Below are 15,053 nucleotides of genomic sequence, written 5' to 3'. Positions count from 1 at the left end.
ACTTATAGACTTGGCCAACCAACAGTGGATTTCCCAGGTGGCGCTAGGGGTAAAGAACCTGTTTGCCAATGCAGGAGACATAAGAGATGTAGGCTCGATCCCTGGGTCGGGAAGATCCCCTGGAGAAGGAAGTGGCTACCCACTGTAGTATTCTTACCTGGAGAATCCCATACAGAGGAGCCTGGTGGGCTACCATCCATAGGTTCAGTCACATACGACTGAAACGACTTAGCACGCACACACAATCAATAATATCCACCAATGATAACCCAGAAAGTAAAATCTGGTGGGATATCTGAAAGGCATCAAAAGACTGGGATCCTCAGCATGGAGCTGGAGTCAGGGGCCTTTCCCAGCACCTGCTGGGACCCTGAGTTGGGGTGGCTGGGACAGCACCTGGGAACCTGCATTCTAAATACACCACCCAGGTGCTGACGGAGGATGTGATCTCAGGTCACACCCGAGAAACACAGGGTAATGGGAAGCGTGCAGGTTTGGGGATTTGAATTCAGCCTCTCCCTGTACACACTATGGCCTCTTGGTCGAGTGACTACTCTGAGTCTCAGGTTTGTCATCTGTAAAAGATGAAATATTAAAATAGGATATTGTGAGGGAAGCAAGATAATGCACATCCAGGGCACCGCATAGAATCTGGCACTGCGGGAGCACTTGCCAAATGCTAACAGTTTTTCTGTGAGTAAAGTAGGGGTCATAATGACAACCTCAGTTAGTGCTGGTAATGAGTGACTTGGACAATGTATATAATGTTCCCAGCACAGGACCTGGAATGTTAAGTCCCCTGGAAATGATTCTTTCCTTTCTCCTTCTGCTTTGCAGATACAGAAGGCTGAGTGTACAGAAATTTCACAAGCCCCACACCTAGTTCCCTTATTATTAACCTCATACATCCATATGTTTCATTTGCCAAAACTACTGAACCCAGGTGGATACATCACTGTTAACTGAAGTTCATGTTTCACTTAGATTTCCATAGCTTTTTCCTATTATCTTTTTGTTTATTGGTTTGAGGATCGCGTCCAGGACACCACATGGTATTCAATCATCCTCTCTCCTAAAGCTCCTCTCTGTTGTGACAGTTTCTCAGGCTTTCCTTGATTTTGGTGATCTGGACAGCTTCAAGGAGCATTGGTCAGGAATTTTATAGACTGTTCCTTAGTTGAGCTTTATTTGGTGCTCATCTGATGATTGGACTGGGGTTATGGATTTTGGGGAGGAAGACCGCAGAATTCAAGTGTCATTTTCCCCACACCATTTTGAGGGTATGTACTATCAACATGACTTACCACTTTTGATGATGACCACCTGGTAAAGGCACTGTTTATCAGAGGAATGATTTTTTAAAATTTTATTAATTAAAAAAAAAATTGCTGCAGAGTTGATTTACAGTGTTGTATTAGTTTCTGGTGTCCAGCAAAGTGATTTGGTTATACATACACATATATCTATCCTTTTTCAGTTTCTTTTCCATTATAGGTTATTACAAGATATGGAGTATAGCTCCCTGTGCTCTACAATAGGTCCTTGTTGGTATCTATTTTGTATATAACAGTGTATATCTGTTAATCCCAAACTCCTGATTTATCTCTCCCTCCCCCATCTTTTCCCTTTGGTAACCATAAATTTGTTTCCTATGTCTGTAAGTATGTTTCTGTTTTTTAAAAAAGTCTATTTGTATCATTTTTTAGGTTCCACATATAGGTGATCAGATCAGATCAGATCAGTCGCTCAGTTGTGTCCGACTCTTTGCGACCCCATGCATCACAGCATGCCAGGCCTCCCTGTCCATCACCAACTCCTGGAGTTCACTCGGACTCACGTCCATCGAGTCAGTGATGCCATCCAGCCATCTCATCCTCTGTTGTCCCCTTCTCCTCCTGCCCCCAATCCCTCTGAGCATCAGAGTCTTTTCCAATGAGTCAACTCTTTGCATGAGGTGGCCAAAGTACTGGAGTTTCAGCTTTAGCATCATTCCTTCCAAAGAAATCCCAGGGCTGATCTCCCTCAGAATGGACTGGTTGGATCTCCTTGCAGTCCAAGGGACTCTCAAGAGTCTTCTCCAACACCACAGTTCAAAAGCATCAATATAGGTGATAGAATATGATATTTGTCTGACTTACTTCACTTAGTATGACAGTCTCTAGGTCCATCCATTTTGCAGCAAATGACTTTATTTCATTCTTTGTCTGATTGAGTAATACCCCATTGTGTATATATGCCACCAAGTGTGGGTCATAGAATACTTGTTGGCTAGCGTTTTACTAGGGTCTGCTTCCTTAGGACAGTTGGACACCCACCCCCAGGTCATCTTCTTTTGCTCCACACAGAAAGGGAACCAAAGAGTATAGTTAAACTTTTTCAGTATACACCTGAAAAAAAAAAAACAATTTGAAAAGATATATGCACCCAACGTTCATAGTAGCACTATTCACAGTAGCCAAGACATGGAAGCAACCCAAGTGCCTTTCAGTAGACAATTGGATTAAGAAGATGTGGTATATCTAAACAATGGAATACTGCTCAACCATAAAAAAGAAGTATGGCCATTTGCAGCAACGTGGACAGACCTAGATAATATTGGGTGCGTGCTAAGTTCCTTCAGTTGTGTCCTACTGTTTGCAACCCCATGGACTGTAGCCTACCAGGCTCCTCTGTCCATGGGATTCTCCAGGTAAGAGTACTGGAGTGGGTTGCCATGCCCTCCTCCAGGGCGTCTTCCTGACCCAGGGATCAAACTCGTGTCTCTTACATCTCCTGCATTGGCAGGCTGGATCTTTACCATTAGCATCACCTGGGAAGTCAGATAATGTTACATTTAGTGAAATAAGTCAAACAGTGAAAGACAAATACTATACAATAGCACTTATATGTGGAATCTAAAATTTAGTACAAATGAATCTATATACAACTCAGAAACAGACTCACAGACATAGAAACTATACTTCTGGTTACCAAAGGGAGAAAGCGAGAGGGATAAATTAGGAATTTAGGATTAAGGGATACAAACTACTGCACATAAAATAGATAAGCAACAAACATTTACTCTATAGCACAGGGAACTATATTGAATATCTCATATATCTATAATGGAATATAATCTATGTTAATTAAAAAAACCCCAAAACAAATCACTGTGCTGCACATCTGAAACTAACACAATATTGTACGTCAGCTATATTTCAACTTAAAAAATTTTAAATTAAAACTTCAACCAATACAATATTGTAAAGTTAAAAAATAAAATTAAAAAAAAGAAAATTTCAAAAAAAAAACTTCAACCATACAATATTGTAAATAACCTCCAATTAAAATAAATTTATAAAAAAACACTTCAATTCAAAAGTTCTAAATAGATGAATTGCTAAGTCTTAAGTGAAACAGAACTAATCAACAGCTACCAAAAAATTATATTTAAATAAACTATTCTATACCATCGTGTGTGCTAAGTTGCTTTAGTCATGTCCAACTCTTTGTGACCCTATGGACTGTAACCTGACAGGCTCCTCTGTCCATGGGATCCTCCAGTCAAGTGTGCTGGAGTGGGTTGCCATCCCCTCCTTCAGGGGATCTTCCCAACCCAGGGATTGCACCTGCATCTCCTGCATTGCAGGCAGATTCTTTACCATTGAGTCACCCTGGAAGCCCCTTTTCTCATCCTAAGAAACTATAAAAACAACCAACCCTTATAGTTAACAGAGTTCTACATAGGTAAACATCATATTGCAGAAAGGCTGGACAGAGCAGGTAGTTATTTTTCTACTCTCCAGAAGGAGCCCTTTTCACCCTCCTGAGTCCTTTCAGGAAGAGTCAACACCTTCCAGGAAATGTTACTATGAATGCTTTTCCCCACACTCTGTGTTTACTTCACATGTGTAACATTCACATTGTGTGTTTAAAGAATGATGATTATGAATGAACTTGAGCCAAGTGAGGTTGAGTGTTGGGCCTGGAAGGATCCAGGGCCAAATACAGGGACCATCTGGGTAGGTTTGGTGAGCCAGTGGGTAGTGACCAGGCAGCCAGGTGGCCAGCAGCGGGGTTCAAATCTTGGCTCAGGCACCCTGTCTTCTGTCTGTGAAGTCTGGGGCTAATTTCTTCTTCATGCCTCAGTTTGCCCTTGGCAAAATGAGAATAATAGTAGGACTTCTTCAGGTGGATTAACTCTGTGGTTGGTTCCATTTCAAGTAGGTAGGACAGGGCCTGAGGCATAGGAAAACAGGATAAATGTCAGCCATTGCTGCTGTACAGCAGCTTCTCAAAAACAGCTGCCCTGTGTGTTCCGCCAAACAGGAACATGTGCAGGCTCAGTAGGTGGGAGGCAACTGTTTTCTGCCCTCTGGGCTGAGAAGCAGAGATCTGCAGGAAGCCTGGAGCTGACATGGGTACCAGCGGAGATGGGATGGGGCTGGCATGGCCTGGCTGCTGACAGCCTCGGTTCAGTAATGCTGGGTTCAAACACTCTGTCTTCCTTATAACCAACTCCTTTTATCTTTTTCTTTCTATCATCTATCTCTCCATATCACTATCCACCTATCATCTATCATTCTATCTTCTACATCTATCCATCTATCTATCCATCCTCTGTCATCTCTATCTCTCTATCATTTATCTTTAACTATCTGTCTGCCTATCTATCTCTCCATCTCCCTATCTAGCTATCATCTATCTATCCTCTATATCTATCCATCCATCATCTATCTCCCTGTTCTCTATCTTCTAATGCTGAAGATACTGAAGAAACTGAGGTTGAATGGTTCTATGAAGACCTACAAGACCTTCTAGGACTAACACTCGAAAAAGATGTCCTTTTCATTATAGGGGACTGGAATGTAAAAGTAGGAGGTCAAGAAACACCTGGAGTAACAGGCAAATTTGGTCTCGGAGTAGAGAATGAAGCAGGGCAAAGGCTAATAGAGTTTTGCTAAGAGAGTGCACTGGTCATAGCAAACACCCTCTTCCAACAACACAAGAGAATACTCTACACATGGACATCACCAGATGGTCAACACCAAAATCAGATTGATTATATTCTTTACAGCCAAAGATGGAGAAGCTCTATACAGTCAGCAAAAACAAGACCGGGAGCTGACTGTGGCTCAGATCATGAACTTCTTATTGCCAAATTCAGACTTAAATTGAAGAAAATAGGGAAAACCACTAGACCATTCAGGTATGACCTAAATCAAATCCCTTATGATTATACAGTGGAAGTGAGAAATAGATTCAAGGGACTAGTTCTGATAGAGTGCCTGATGGACTATGAAATGAGGTCCATGACATTGTACAGGATCCAGGGATCAAGACCATCCCCATGGAAAAGAAATGCAAAAAAGAAAAATGGCTGTCTGAGGAGGCCTTACAAATAGCTGTGAAAAGAAGGGAAGTGAAAAGCAAGGGACAAAAAGAAAGATATACCCATTTGAATGCAGAGTTCCAAAGACTAGCAAGGAGAGATAAGAAAGCCTTCCTCAGTGGTCAATGCAAAGTAATAGAGGAAAACAATAGAATGGGAAAGACTAGAGATCTCTTCAAGAAAATGAGATACCAAGGGAACATTTCATGCAAAGATGGTCTCAATAAAGGACAGAAATCGTATGGACCTAACAGAAGCAGAAGATATTAAGAAGAAGTGGCAAGAATACACAGAAGAACTATACAAAAAAGATCTTCACGACCCAGATAATCACGATGGTATGATCACTCACCTAGGGCCAGACATTCTGGAATGCAAAGTCAAGTGGGTCTTAGGAAGCATCACTACAAACAAAGCTAGTAGAGGTGATGGAATTCCAGTGGAGCTATTTCAAATCCTGAAATATGATGCTGTGAAAGTGCTGCACTCAATATGCCAGCAAATTTCCAGTGGCCACAGGACTGGAAAAGGTCAGTTTTCATTCCAATCCCAAAGAAAGGCAATGCCAAAGAATGCTCAAACTACTGCACAATTGCACTCATCTCACATGCTAGTAAAGGAATGCTCAAAATTCTCCAAGCCAGGCTTCAGCAATACATGAACCGTGAACTTCCAGGTGTTCAAGCTGGATTTAGAAAAATCAGAGGAACCAGAGATCAAATTGCCAACATCTGTTGGATTATCAAAAAAGCAAGAGAGTTCCAGAAAAGCATCTATTTCTGCTTTACTGACTATGCCAAAGCCTTTGACTGTGTGGATCACCACAAACTGTGGAAAATTCTGAAAGACATGGGAATACCAGACCACCTGACCTGCCTCTTGAGAATCTATATGTAGGTCAGGAAGCAATAGTTAGAACTGGACATGGAACAACAGACTGGTTCCAAATAGGAAAAGGAGTACATCAAGGCTGTATATTGCCACCCTGCTTATTTAACTTATATGCAGAGTACATCATGACAAATGCTGGTCTGGGTGAAGCACAGGCTGGAATCAAGATTTCCAGGAAAAATATCAATAACCTCAGATATATTGATGACATCACCCTTATGGCAGAAAGTGAAGAAGAACTAAAGAGCCTCTTGATGAAAGTGAAAGAGGAGAGTGAGAAAGTTGGCTTAAAGGATCAACATTCAGAAAACAAAGATCATGGCATCTGGTCCCATCACTTCATGGGAAATAGATGGGGAAACAGTGGAAAAAGTGACAGACTTTATTTTGGGGGGGGGGCTCCAAAATCACTGCAGATGATGACTGCAGCCTGAAAAGATGCTTCTCCTTGGAAGAAAAGCTATGACCAACCTAGACAGCATATTGAAAAGCAGAGATATCACTTTGCTGACAAAGGCCTGTTTAGTGAAAGCTATGGTTTTTCCAGTGGTCATGTATGGATGTGAGAGTTGGACTCTAAAGAAAGCTGAGCGCCAAAGGATTGATGCTTTTGAACTGTGGTGTTGGAGAAGACTCTTGAGAGTTCCTTGGACTGCAGGGAGATCCAACCAGTCCATCCTAAAGGAAATCAGTCCTGAATATTCATTGGAAGGACTGATGTTGAAGCTGAAGCTCCAATACTTTGGCTGAGTGAATGAGTGAAGTCGCTCAGCCGTGTCCGACTCTTCCAACCCCATGGACTGTAGCCCACCAGGCTCCACGGTCCATGGGATTCTCCAGGCAAGAATACTAGAGTGGCTTGCCATTTCCTTCTCCAGGGGATCTTCCCAACCCAGGGATCAAACCCACGTCTCCCGCCTTGCAGGCAGATGCTTTAACCTCTGAGCCACCAATACTTTGGCTAGCTGATGCAAAGAACTGACTCATTTGAAAAGACCCTGATGCTGGAAAAGATTGAAGGCGGGAGGAGAAGCGGATGACAGAGGATGAGATGGTTGGATGACATCACCGACTCAATGGACATGAGTTTGAGTAAACTCTGGGGGTTGGTGATGGACAGGCAAGCCAGGCGTGTTGCAGTCCATGGAGTTGCAAAGAGTCAGACACCACTGAGCGACTGAACTGAACTGAGCTGAACCGTCTATGTTTCTATGTCTGTCTATCTATCCATATCTATGTGTCTGTCTATTTAATCTACTTATCTATCTATCCATTCATCCATGTATCTATCTGCTTACCTTCCTATTATCTACCTATCTATCAACAGCAAGTGTGACGCGTTGGAGCAGCCCCCCTCTTGGCAAGAGGACAATTAGAATGATCTGGTCTGTTAGTCGCAAGGACCCCTGCTCTCCAGATGGGGACCTCCAGGTTTCAATAGATTCTCTCACTTTATCCTTTACTTGCCCTGCAACCAGAGCAAAGGCCGAGAAATTGTATGAGTAGGTGGGGCTCCTGGGAGAGCTAAATGCATGTACAGAGCAGATTTTGTGAAGCAGCCTCCAAGATGCCCCCCAGCAGAAATCAGCAGTGCCCCCTAGGGTATTTTAAGGTTAAAAACACTTGAATGGGAAACACTTGGATAAGTTTTAAAAGACTGTTCAGACTTCACCTGGAGGAGCAAATGAAATTTTTATATTGAAAAAAAATCAATCCTTGGAGGTTTTTCTGATTGAATCCTATATGAAAGAAGTAACTGGAGCAGAGAAATTTTATTAATGGGTGTTCTTAGGGATCAAGGCAAATAAAAGTGACTTACATGCCATGTATTAGCGATTCGCTTAGAATTGTTCGGGGACCCAAAAGGTAGCATGACATTCAGGGAAGGGTAGCAATAACCCTGTATACGAGACAGCAAAAGAGACACTGATGTATAGAACAGTCTTTTGGACTATGTGGGAGAGGGAGAGGGTGGGATGATTTGGGAGAATGGCATTGAAATATGTATAATATCATATATGAAAGGACTTGCCAGTCCAGGTTCGATGCACGATACTAGATGCTTGGGGCTGGTGCACTGGGACGACCCAGAGGGATGGTATGGGGAGGGAGGAGGGAGGAGGGTTCAGGATGGGGAACATATGTATACCTGTGGTGGATTCATTTCGATATATGGCAAAACCAATACGATATTGTAAAGTTAAAAAATAAAATAAAATAAAAAAAAACAAAGGGAGGTTTAAAGTTTGAGTCTTAAATTATAGGTACAAAGAAAGCACTCCCAGACCCAATAAATAAAGCTTGATGTGGCAGATCCAAGATGATATCTTAAATTTGTTTGAAACCAAAGACTTTCAATTCCTGGCAGAACTTTTAACCTTTTAGTAAAAGAATCAGGGCAAGTGGGAAGTAGGTATTTAATTATATTTCTAAAATGATATCAGTTTGAGGAAAGATCTACTTATCTATCTATATATCTATCTATATGCTTGTGTATTTGTATACTAAGTGGCTGTCTATACCAAGCAATTTATTTTGATATTAACTTGATAAGAAATGCATTAAGATTTCACTTAGGCTTTAGTTTCAATTTTTTTTTTCAAATGCAGAAGAAGTATTCCCTTTCCCATTAATCTATGACCTAGTTGGATTTAAAAGGAAATTTCATAAGAGTGCAAATATTCCTTTAAGACTAAGCCCAGACTCAGGGCCAAACATAGCCAGCCCCCATGGACAGGCTGTGTTTTCTTTCCCATTAAATGATGGCCTCAGAATAGGACTATTTCTATTATAGAAGCAGAGCAATTTAAATTGCATTTCTAAATATAATATGTTCAAGGCAGTGACTTTAAAAATTCATATCTGAACTCATATCACTTTCATCTTGACTTTTTATACTCAAAATAGTTCATGAATTGCAAAGAATATTCTCTCCGTAATTCATTTTTGTTGGTTTTTTGAACCTTAGGAATTGTGCATTAATTTGTGAGATGTAAATTCTTCATTGGCTTTTGCCCTGGGAAGTTGCTTTATGAATTGTGCATTGATTTGTGAGATGTAGATTCTTCATTGGCTTTTGCCCTGGAAAGTTGATGTTACACCTTTTCCCTAATTTTTCTGTCCATTCCAAGAGAAGAATAAAAATGTGTCTGCTCTCTTCGTAACAATATTTTGAGGCCTCAGATGAAATCTGTTACGTTTTCGGTCCTCCTCAGAGGAAAATGCATATAAATAGCAAATGTTTAAAAATTGGATTATACCGCTGTTTGGTACTAAGGCATTTTATGCAGACTCTGCAGATATAAACGTTGCACCTGAATTGTCTTGCTTTCTAAGACATAAGAAAATTGAAGCCAAGTTATAATTCTATTTCTTGTTAATAATGGAGCTCAAATTAGACCATGTAGAGCAAACAGTGGTTTAAATTAGTTTTGCACTTGAGATGAACAACACAAATAGAAGTTTTGCTGTGGGGGAAGCATTGAATTAGATCTCGGTTTCATCCAAGGCTGGTAATTAAATTTTCAGGTAAATCTTGTTGAGTCTGAGAAGGATAACATTCATTTTGATATTCTCAGTCTTCTTAAACAGAGTAAGCATCGGGGTTTTCTTTTTTCCCTTGGTGTTTTGTGTGTCTGAATTATAATGGGGGAGGGGGAGAATGTGTTATAATGGGGGAGGGGGAGAATGTGTTATATGGTGCAACTTGTATAATATGGTATAAATGACTGAGTATGAGCTTTCTGTCACTGAATCAAAAGTAAAGGTGCCATTCAGAAATTATGTTTGTTTTCTAGGGACACAACCAAATCATAACATACAGCAGACCAATCTATTTTTGTGTGCTGTGTGGCCTTATTTTGCTTCTTGATACAGGGGCCAAAGCCAGGCACCCTCCCACTTACATTGTGTATGGTCTGAAGCTCTTCTCTCCAGGGTCCCTCCAATGGGCTAGGGACCTCTTAATAGGTGAGTTCATTTGGGCGGATTGTGGGAAAGGTCACAGAGACGGGAGGGTACTTCTCCCCTTGATTTTCTGAATCCCTCCTTGGAGAAACTTTCTTACTTGCTTATTGGATCAAGAGATGTGCATGTTCCTTTTGGTTTGCATGCTTTCAGTAGACTCTCTGGGAGCCAGAGCCCACAGCATCCAACAATGGACTTATTCTAAAGCAGAGATCCACAACCTTTTTGAAACCAGGGGCTCATTTTATGGAAGACAATTTTTCCACCGACCAGGGGTTGCGAGGGCCGGGGGTGGGGGTGGTTTGGTGATGATTCAAGCGCAGTAGGGTTTGTGCTCCTATGACTATCTAATGTGGCCACTGATCTGACAGGAGGCGGAGGTCAGACAGTAATGTGAGTGATGGGGAGTGGCTGTAAATGCAGATGAAGCTTTGGTTTCTCACGCGCCACTCACCTCCTGCTGTGTGGTCCAGTTCCTAATCAGCATCAGTCCATGACCTGGGGGTTGGAGACTGTTCTAGAGGATGTTGACACTCATGATTAGGGAGCTGCAGCACTTAATACCTGAAGACGGGTGGCTAGGGTGCCTGGTGTGGGGCGTCAGTGGGGCTCCGGGATGGGGGTGATTCTTGCCCTCAAGATGGTGGTCACAGACTCATCCACATGGCACAGATGCTCTGGAAATGCGTGAGCGGACATGGTTCTCAGTCCGCATGGAGTCCTGGATGTGCTAGTCACCTAGCTTTTCACTGGTGGGCTTCACTTGCCTGAAGGTCCAGGCAGTGTTTGATGGAAAATGCTCCATCAAAGGTGACCTTCATGTGATAATGGTGTAGGGCCCCAGCTCTGGAGCCAGATGACTGGCTATTTGAATTCCAGCTCTGCTTCTTTCTTACTTGTATGACCTTGAGCAAAATTCAACTGTAGTTTGAGGATAAAAATAGTGCACACCTCAGAGGTTGTTGCAAGCTTTAGATGTGTTAGTATGTTTCAACATATAGAAGAGTGTCTGGGACCAGGTATTAGCTATTATTATCTTTATTATGCAAAGAGGCTTCCCCATTGTGGACCTGTAACTCTGAAGACTTGACTGCCAATGCTCTGAGAATCACCCAGAGGATCACACATGTGCTCATTTGTGATTATCTGATCACATTGACCAGATGAGTTGATAAAGGGCAGCTACCAGAGGCTCTGCTTCCTGGATCTGTTACTTGCCAGCTGGAAGTTTTACTCGAGGAGATTGTCAAAGCCATAGGTCCTACATCATCATTCTCTGATCCTATGACAACTCTTGGAGTCTCTCCAGTGGGACTCAGGAGGACCCCCAGATATGACGTCTCTTTGTGCTTCTTATAGGTGAAAACCACAGTAGACATTCCAGCCTCGGGCTCACTTTCCCAGCTGCCATCTCGCATCCCTCTTCCTACTGTTTCGGTAGCAGACTGTTCACTCCCCTCCACTGGGACCACTGCACGAACCCACCTTTGTCTGCATCTTCAGCACCTCGATTCCTGCTATGTCATGTGAGGAGCTGAGTGTTGGGACCATGTTTCAGAGAGTCTCTGTGTTCTAACAGGAAACAGAAACAAGTTGGGAGAAACATAGGCGCTGATCCCATGATTAAACCCCTAGTCGGGGTCCTCTTGGTCACTTCCCAGGTAGTTCGGTGGTAAAGAACCTGCCCACGATTCAGAAGACTCAGATTCAGTACCTGGGTTGGGAAGCTCCCTTGAAGGAGAAGATGGCAACCCACTCCAAAATTCTTGCCTGGGAAATTCCATGAACAGAGGAGTCTGGCAGGCTACAGTCTATGGGGTCCCAAAGAGTCGGACACGACTGAGCAACTAAGCGTATACACATACAGTGTCCTGTTGCCCAAGAATCTTTACTTCTACTCTGCTTTTTTTTCTACTCTGGTGTTTTTCACTTTACTTTTTTATATTATTTGAAATTCCATCACAACACACACACACACAATAAGAAGGACTTTAAGTCCCTTCTACCTTCCCATAAATTAGCTCACTCCTCTTCCTCCTGAGATCAGCTACAGTGAAGATGTCAGAGCCTGGGTAGGCAGAGATGCCCATCACCACTGCACACACGTGGGAGGACTGTCCTTTCCTGCCGTCTTCTTTTTATAGACAGCAGTGCTGGCCTCCGGAGTCTTCGGTCAAGGGCATGGGAGGACTTGGCTTTAGAGATGAAGAGGGCATGCAGGGATTTTGGAAGGTGTCCAAAAAACACCTGTCTGCACATAGCGTTGCCTTTTCTTGCCTGTGCCCCACACCCCGTCTTGGGTACCTTGCGGCCATCTTGCCTGAGAGTCTCAGTGAGGGTGAGTGTCGGCAGACTTCCATGTCTTAGAGGTCATGAGGGTTTGCAGCCTGGCCTGGAGCCCCAGTTCCCATGTCTTCTCACCTAATCTTTGTGTTCCTTCTCTGCTGCACTCCCAGCCCCAACATAGCAATACACGCTATGCTAGGCAAGGATGACTCATTTCCCCGAGTTGGGTCCCATCTTCTATCCTTTCACAACCCCTGCTTTTCATAATATCGAGTTCATTCTGTAGTCTTCTGCTTCATTTGTGATATTTGACCATGCCCCTCTCTGTCACTAGCTTGTACATCCCCCAGGGAACCCCCAGCACCAAGCATGGCATCCAGTGCATACAGGTGCTAAGGAGACACTTTGTGGAGGGATGAGCGTGGAGTATGCTTTAAATACCAAAGGAATTACTGTACAGATGGACTTTGGAACACTTCCCTTTCATAAATCAGTAAAAGCTTATAGTCGTTTTGGGACTGTTCAACTCAGCCCTTAGAATAAGTAGGAATTTTGTCAGTACCTTTTGCAGATGGTTTGTATAAAGAGATTTAGAAGAAGAAAAACATGACATATATTCCATTTAGAAATCATTTTTTCTGAATAGATCTCCCCTATTCCTATTTTTCTTGAATTTGCTACTATGAAAAAGCCAATGCTATTGAATAAATGCAGTTGTCTTGGCATAGTGGACTTACCATACCATCAGGAAGTGAAATTAAATGTTATTAAAGCTCAGAAAGTAAGACCTTAATGTAATTGGTCAAAGTCTAAGATTTTACTTTTAGCAGTCACCCTGGTTCTAGAATTGACTATTAGCTATGTACATTCAAATTTTATTTATCTTCAAATCAGTATCATTAGGGAGTGGAAATGGGGCAGGGAACATGGCATTTTTTCTTATCTTTTTCACTGGAATTCCCTTTTTTTCTCATTAAAACTACCCATTAATACATATTTTGTCTGCTTGTCAACAGGAGAGGAGAATAGTGGTAAATAATCCAGCATGTCGACTTAATGACTTCCAGGGTCAAGAAAACTGGAGACATAGAACAGTGGCAAGGCCTATGGAATGAAGGTGGTAGACGTTACTAGCTTGTACCAAACAGGAATAGATTGTGGGACACATTTAGACAGAAAGAGAGGTTTATACAAAGTTTCTGACTTTATGAGGGAAAAGAAGTTCAGAGTCATTTATTCTTCTTTGTCACCTGGTCACCTTCTGTCCCTCAGCTACCAAGGGATCTGAGTAGTTTATAGCCGCTAACATTGTTAGGTTCAGAGTTAGCAAGAAGAGAAAGAAAAAGCTTCAGGAAAAACAAAAGGTTATTAGGAAGAAAAGGGAGAGTTTTAATGTCCTGACAAAGTACCACAAATTGGTGGCTCGAAACAACAGAAGTGTGCGTCTACTCGTTCTGGAGGCCAGAGGTCTAACGTCTCTGAGAGCACAAGGGGAAGATATTCTCCAGGCTTTCTCCTCGGCCTGTCAGTGGCCCTCTTGTCCTTGTATCTCTTCACATTATTCATCCTCCCTTTTTGTGTGTATCTGTCTTTGTATCCGAATTTTCCATTTATAAGGATTTCAGTCATATTAGATTAAAGCCCATTCTAATGATCTCATCGTAATGGTAATCTGCAAAGACTCACATCTCCACATAAAGTCCCATTCACAGGTCCTTGGGGTTAGGATTCTGACATCTTTAGGAGGTGCGCAATTTAACCCATTCAACAAGGAGCATCTAAGAGAAAGGACAGGAGAAAAATAGAAACTGAGTGTGGGCCCAAAGATGCTCGTATGCTCTTCATGCTGAGGAAGTGGCCCTCTTCTGACTGAGGCTGGAGTGTGTGAAATAGTGCCTGGAGTTGTGCTTTCTGGGTAATATCTCTGTTCCCCACTGCTGCTCTTGGTTTCTGCTCTGACCACCAACCTACCAGAGTGTAGAGAGGAGGCAGAGAAAGACGAGCAGGAAGAGAGGAAGATGTAATGTCTGCTGCCTTATTCTGCCTCCCAGGGCAGAAGGGGTTGAAAGTGAGCCAGGGGTAGGAGGTGAGTTTAGTGGCCATTGGGCAGGTGGGGAGGTTGGAGAAGCTCTGCCACAGGTGACGTGAGAAGAGAACATCAGAACAATAGGAGGAGGAGAAAGTGCAGTGATAAGGAACAGCTCTACACCAAACCACTTCACCAGTCTTGCAGTGAGTTGTAATCCACCTACCAGACAGTGGAGAGATAAGGAACCTTCCAAGAGATAAGGAACCTGGAGAATGAAACTGACACAAGAAGAAAGACAAAGTCAGTGGTGGGACTAGTTGGTTTTGTAGGCTGAGAGGTGAATTCAGGAAATAGAAACCTTCAGAGTGATATTCTTACATAATGTATTTCTCTTTTATGATCTTTCATGTATGTTCAGAATATCACTTCTCTTTCATTATAAGGAGAAAGTCTTTCTTTTTTCCTCCACGAGTAAGGTGAAAGACCTTTCTAGTGCTCATTTCCTTTGCT

General features: G+C 42.5%; 1 protein-coding gene across 1 annotated transcript in view; it reads left to right on the top strand.

The window, feature by feature from the left end:
• Positions 1-15,053, top strand: part of PCNX2 (pecanex 2) — a 299,231-nt gene that overhangs the window by 75,373 nt on the left and 208,805 nt on the right. The window contains exon 13 of the mRNA XM_055588352.1: positions 10,060-10,231. Within this exon, the coding sequence (XP_055444327.1) occupies positions 10,060-10,231 (172 nt within the window). The remainder of the gene's footprint in view (positions 1-10,059; positions 10,232-15,053) is intronic.

This window comes from Bubalus kerabau, chromosome 1 (assembly GCF_029407905.1).
Source record: "Bubalus kerabau isolate K-KA32 ecotype Philippines breed swamp buffalo chromosome 1, PCC_UOA_SB_1v2, whole genome shotgun sequence".
Lineage (NCBI taxonomy): Eukaryota > Metazoa > Chordata > Mammalia > Artiodactyla > Bovidae > Bubalus > Bubalus kerabau.
The sequence above is the reverse complement of the archived record's forward strand: the minus strand, read 5'-3'. Positions and strand labels throughout refer to the sequence as shown.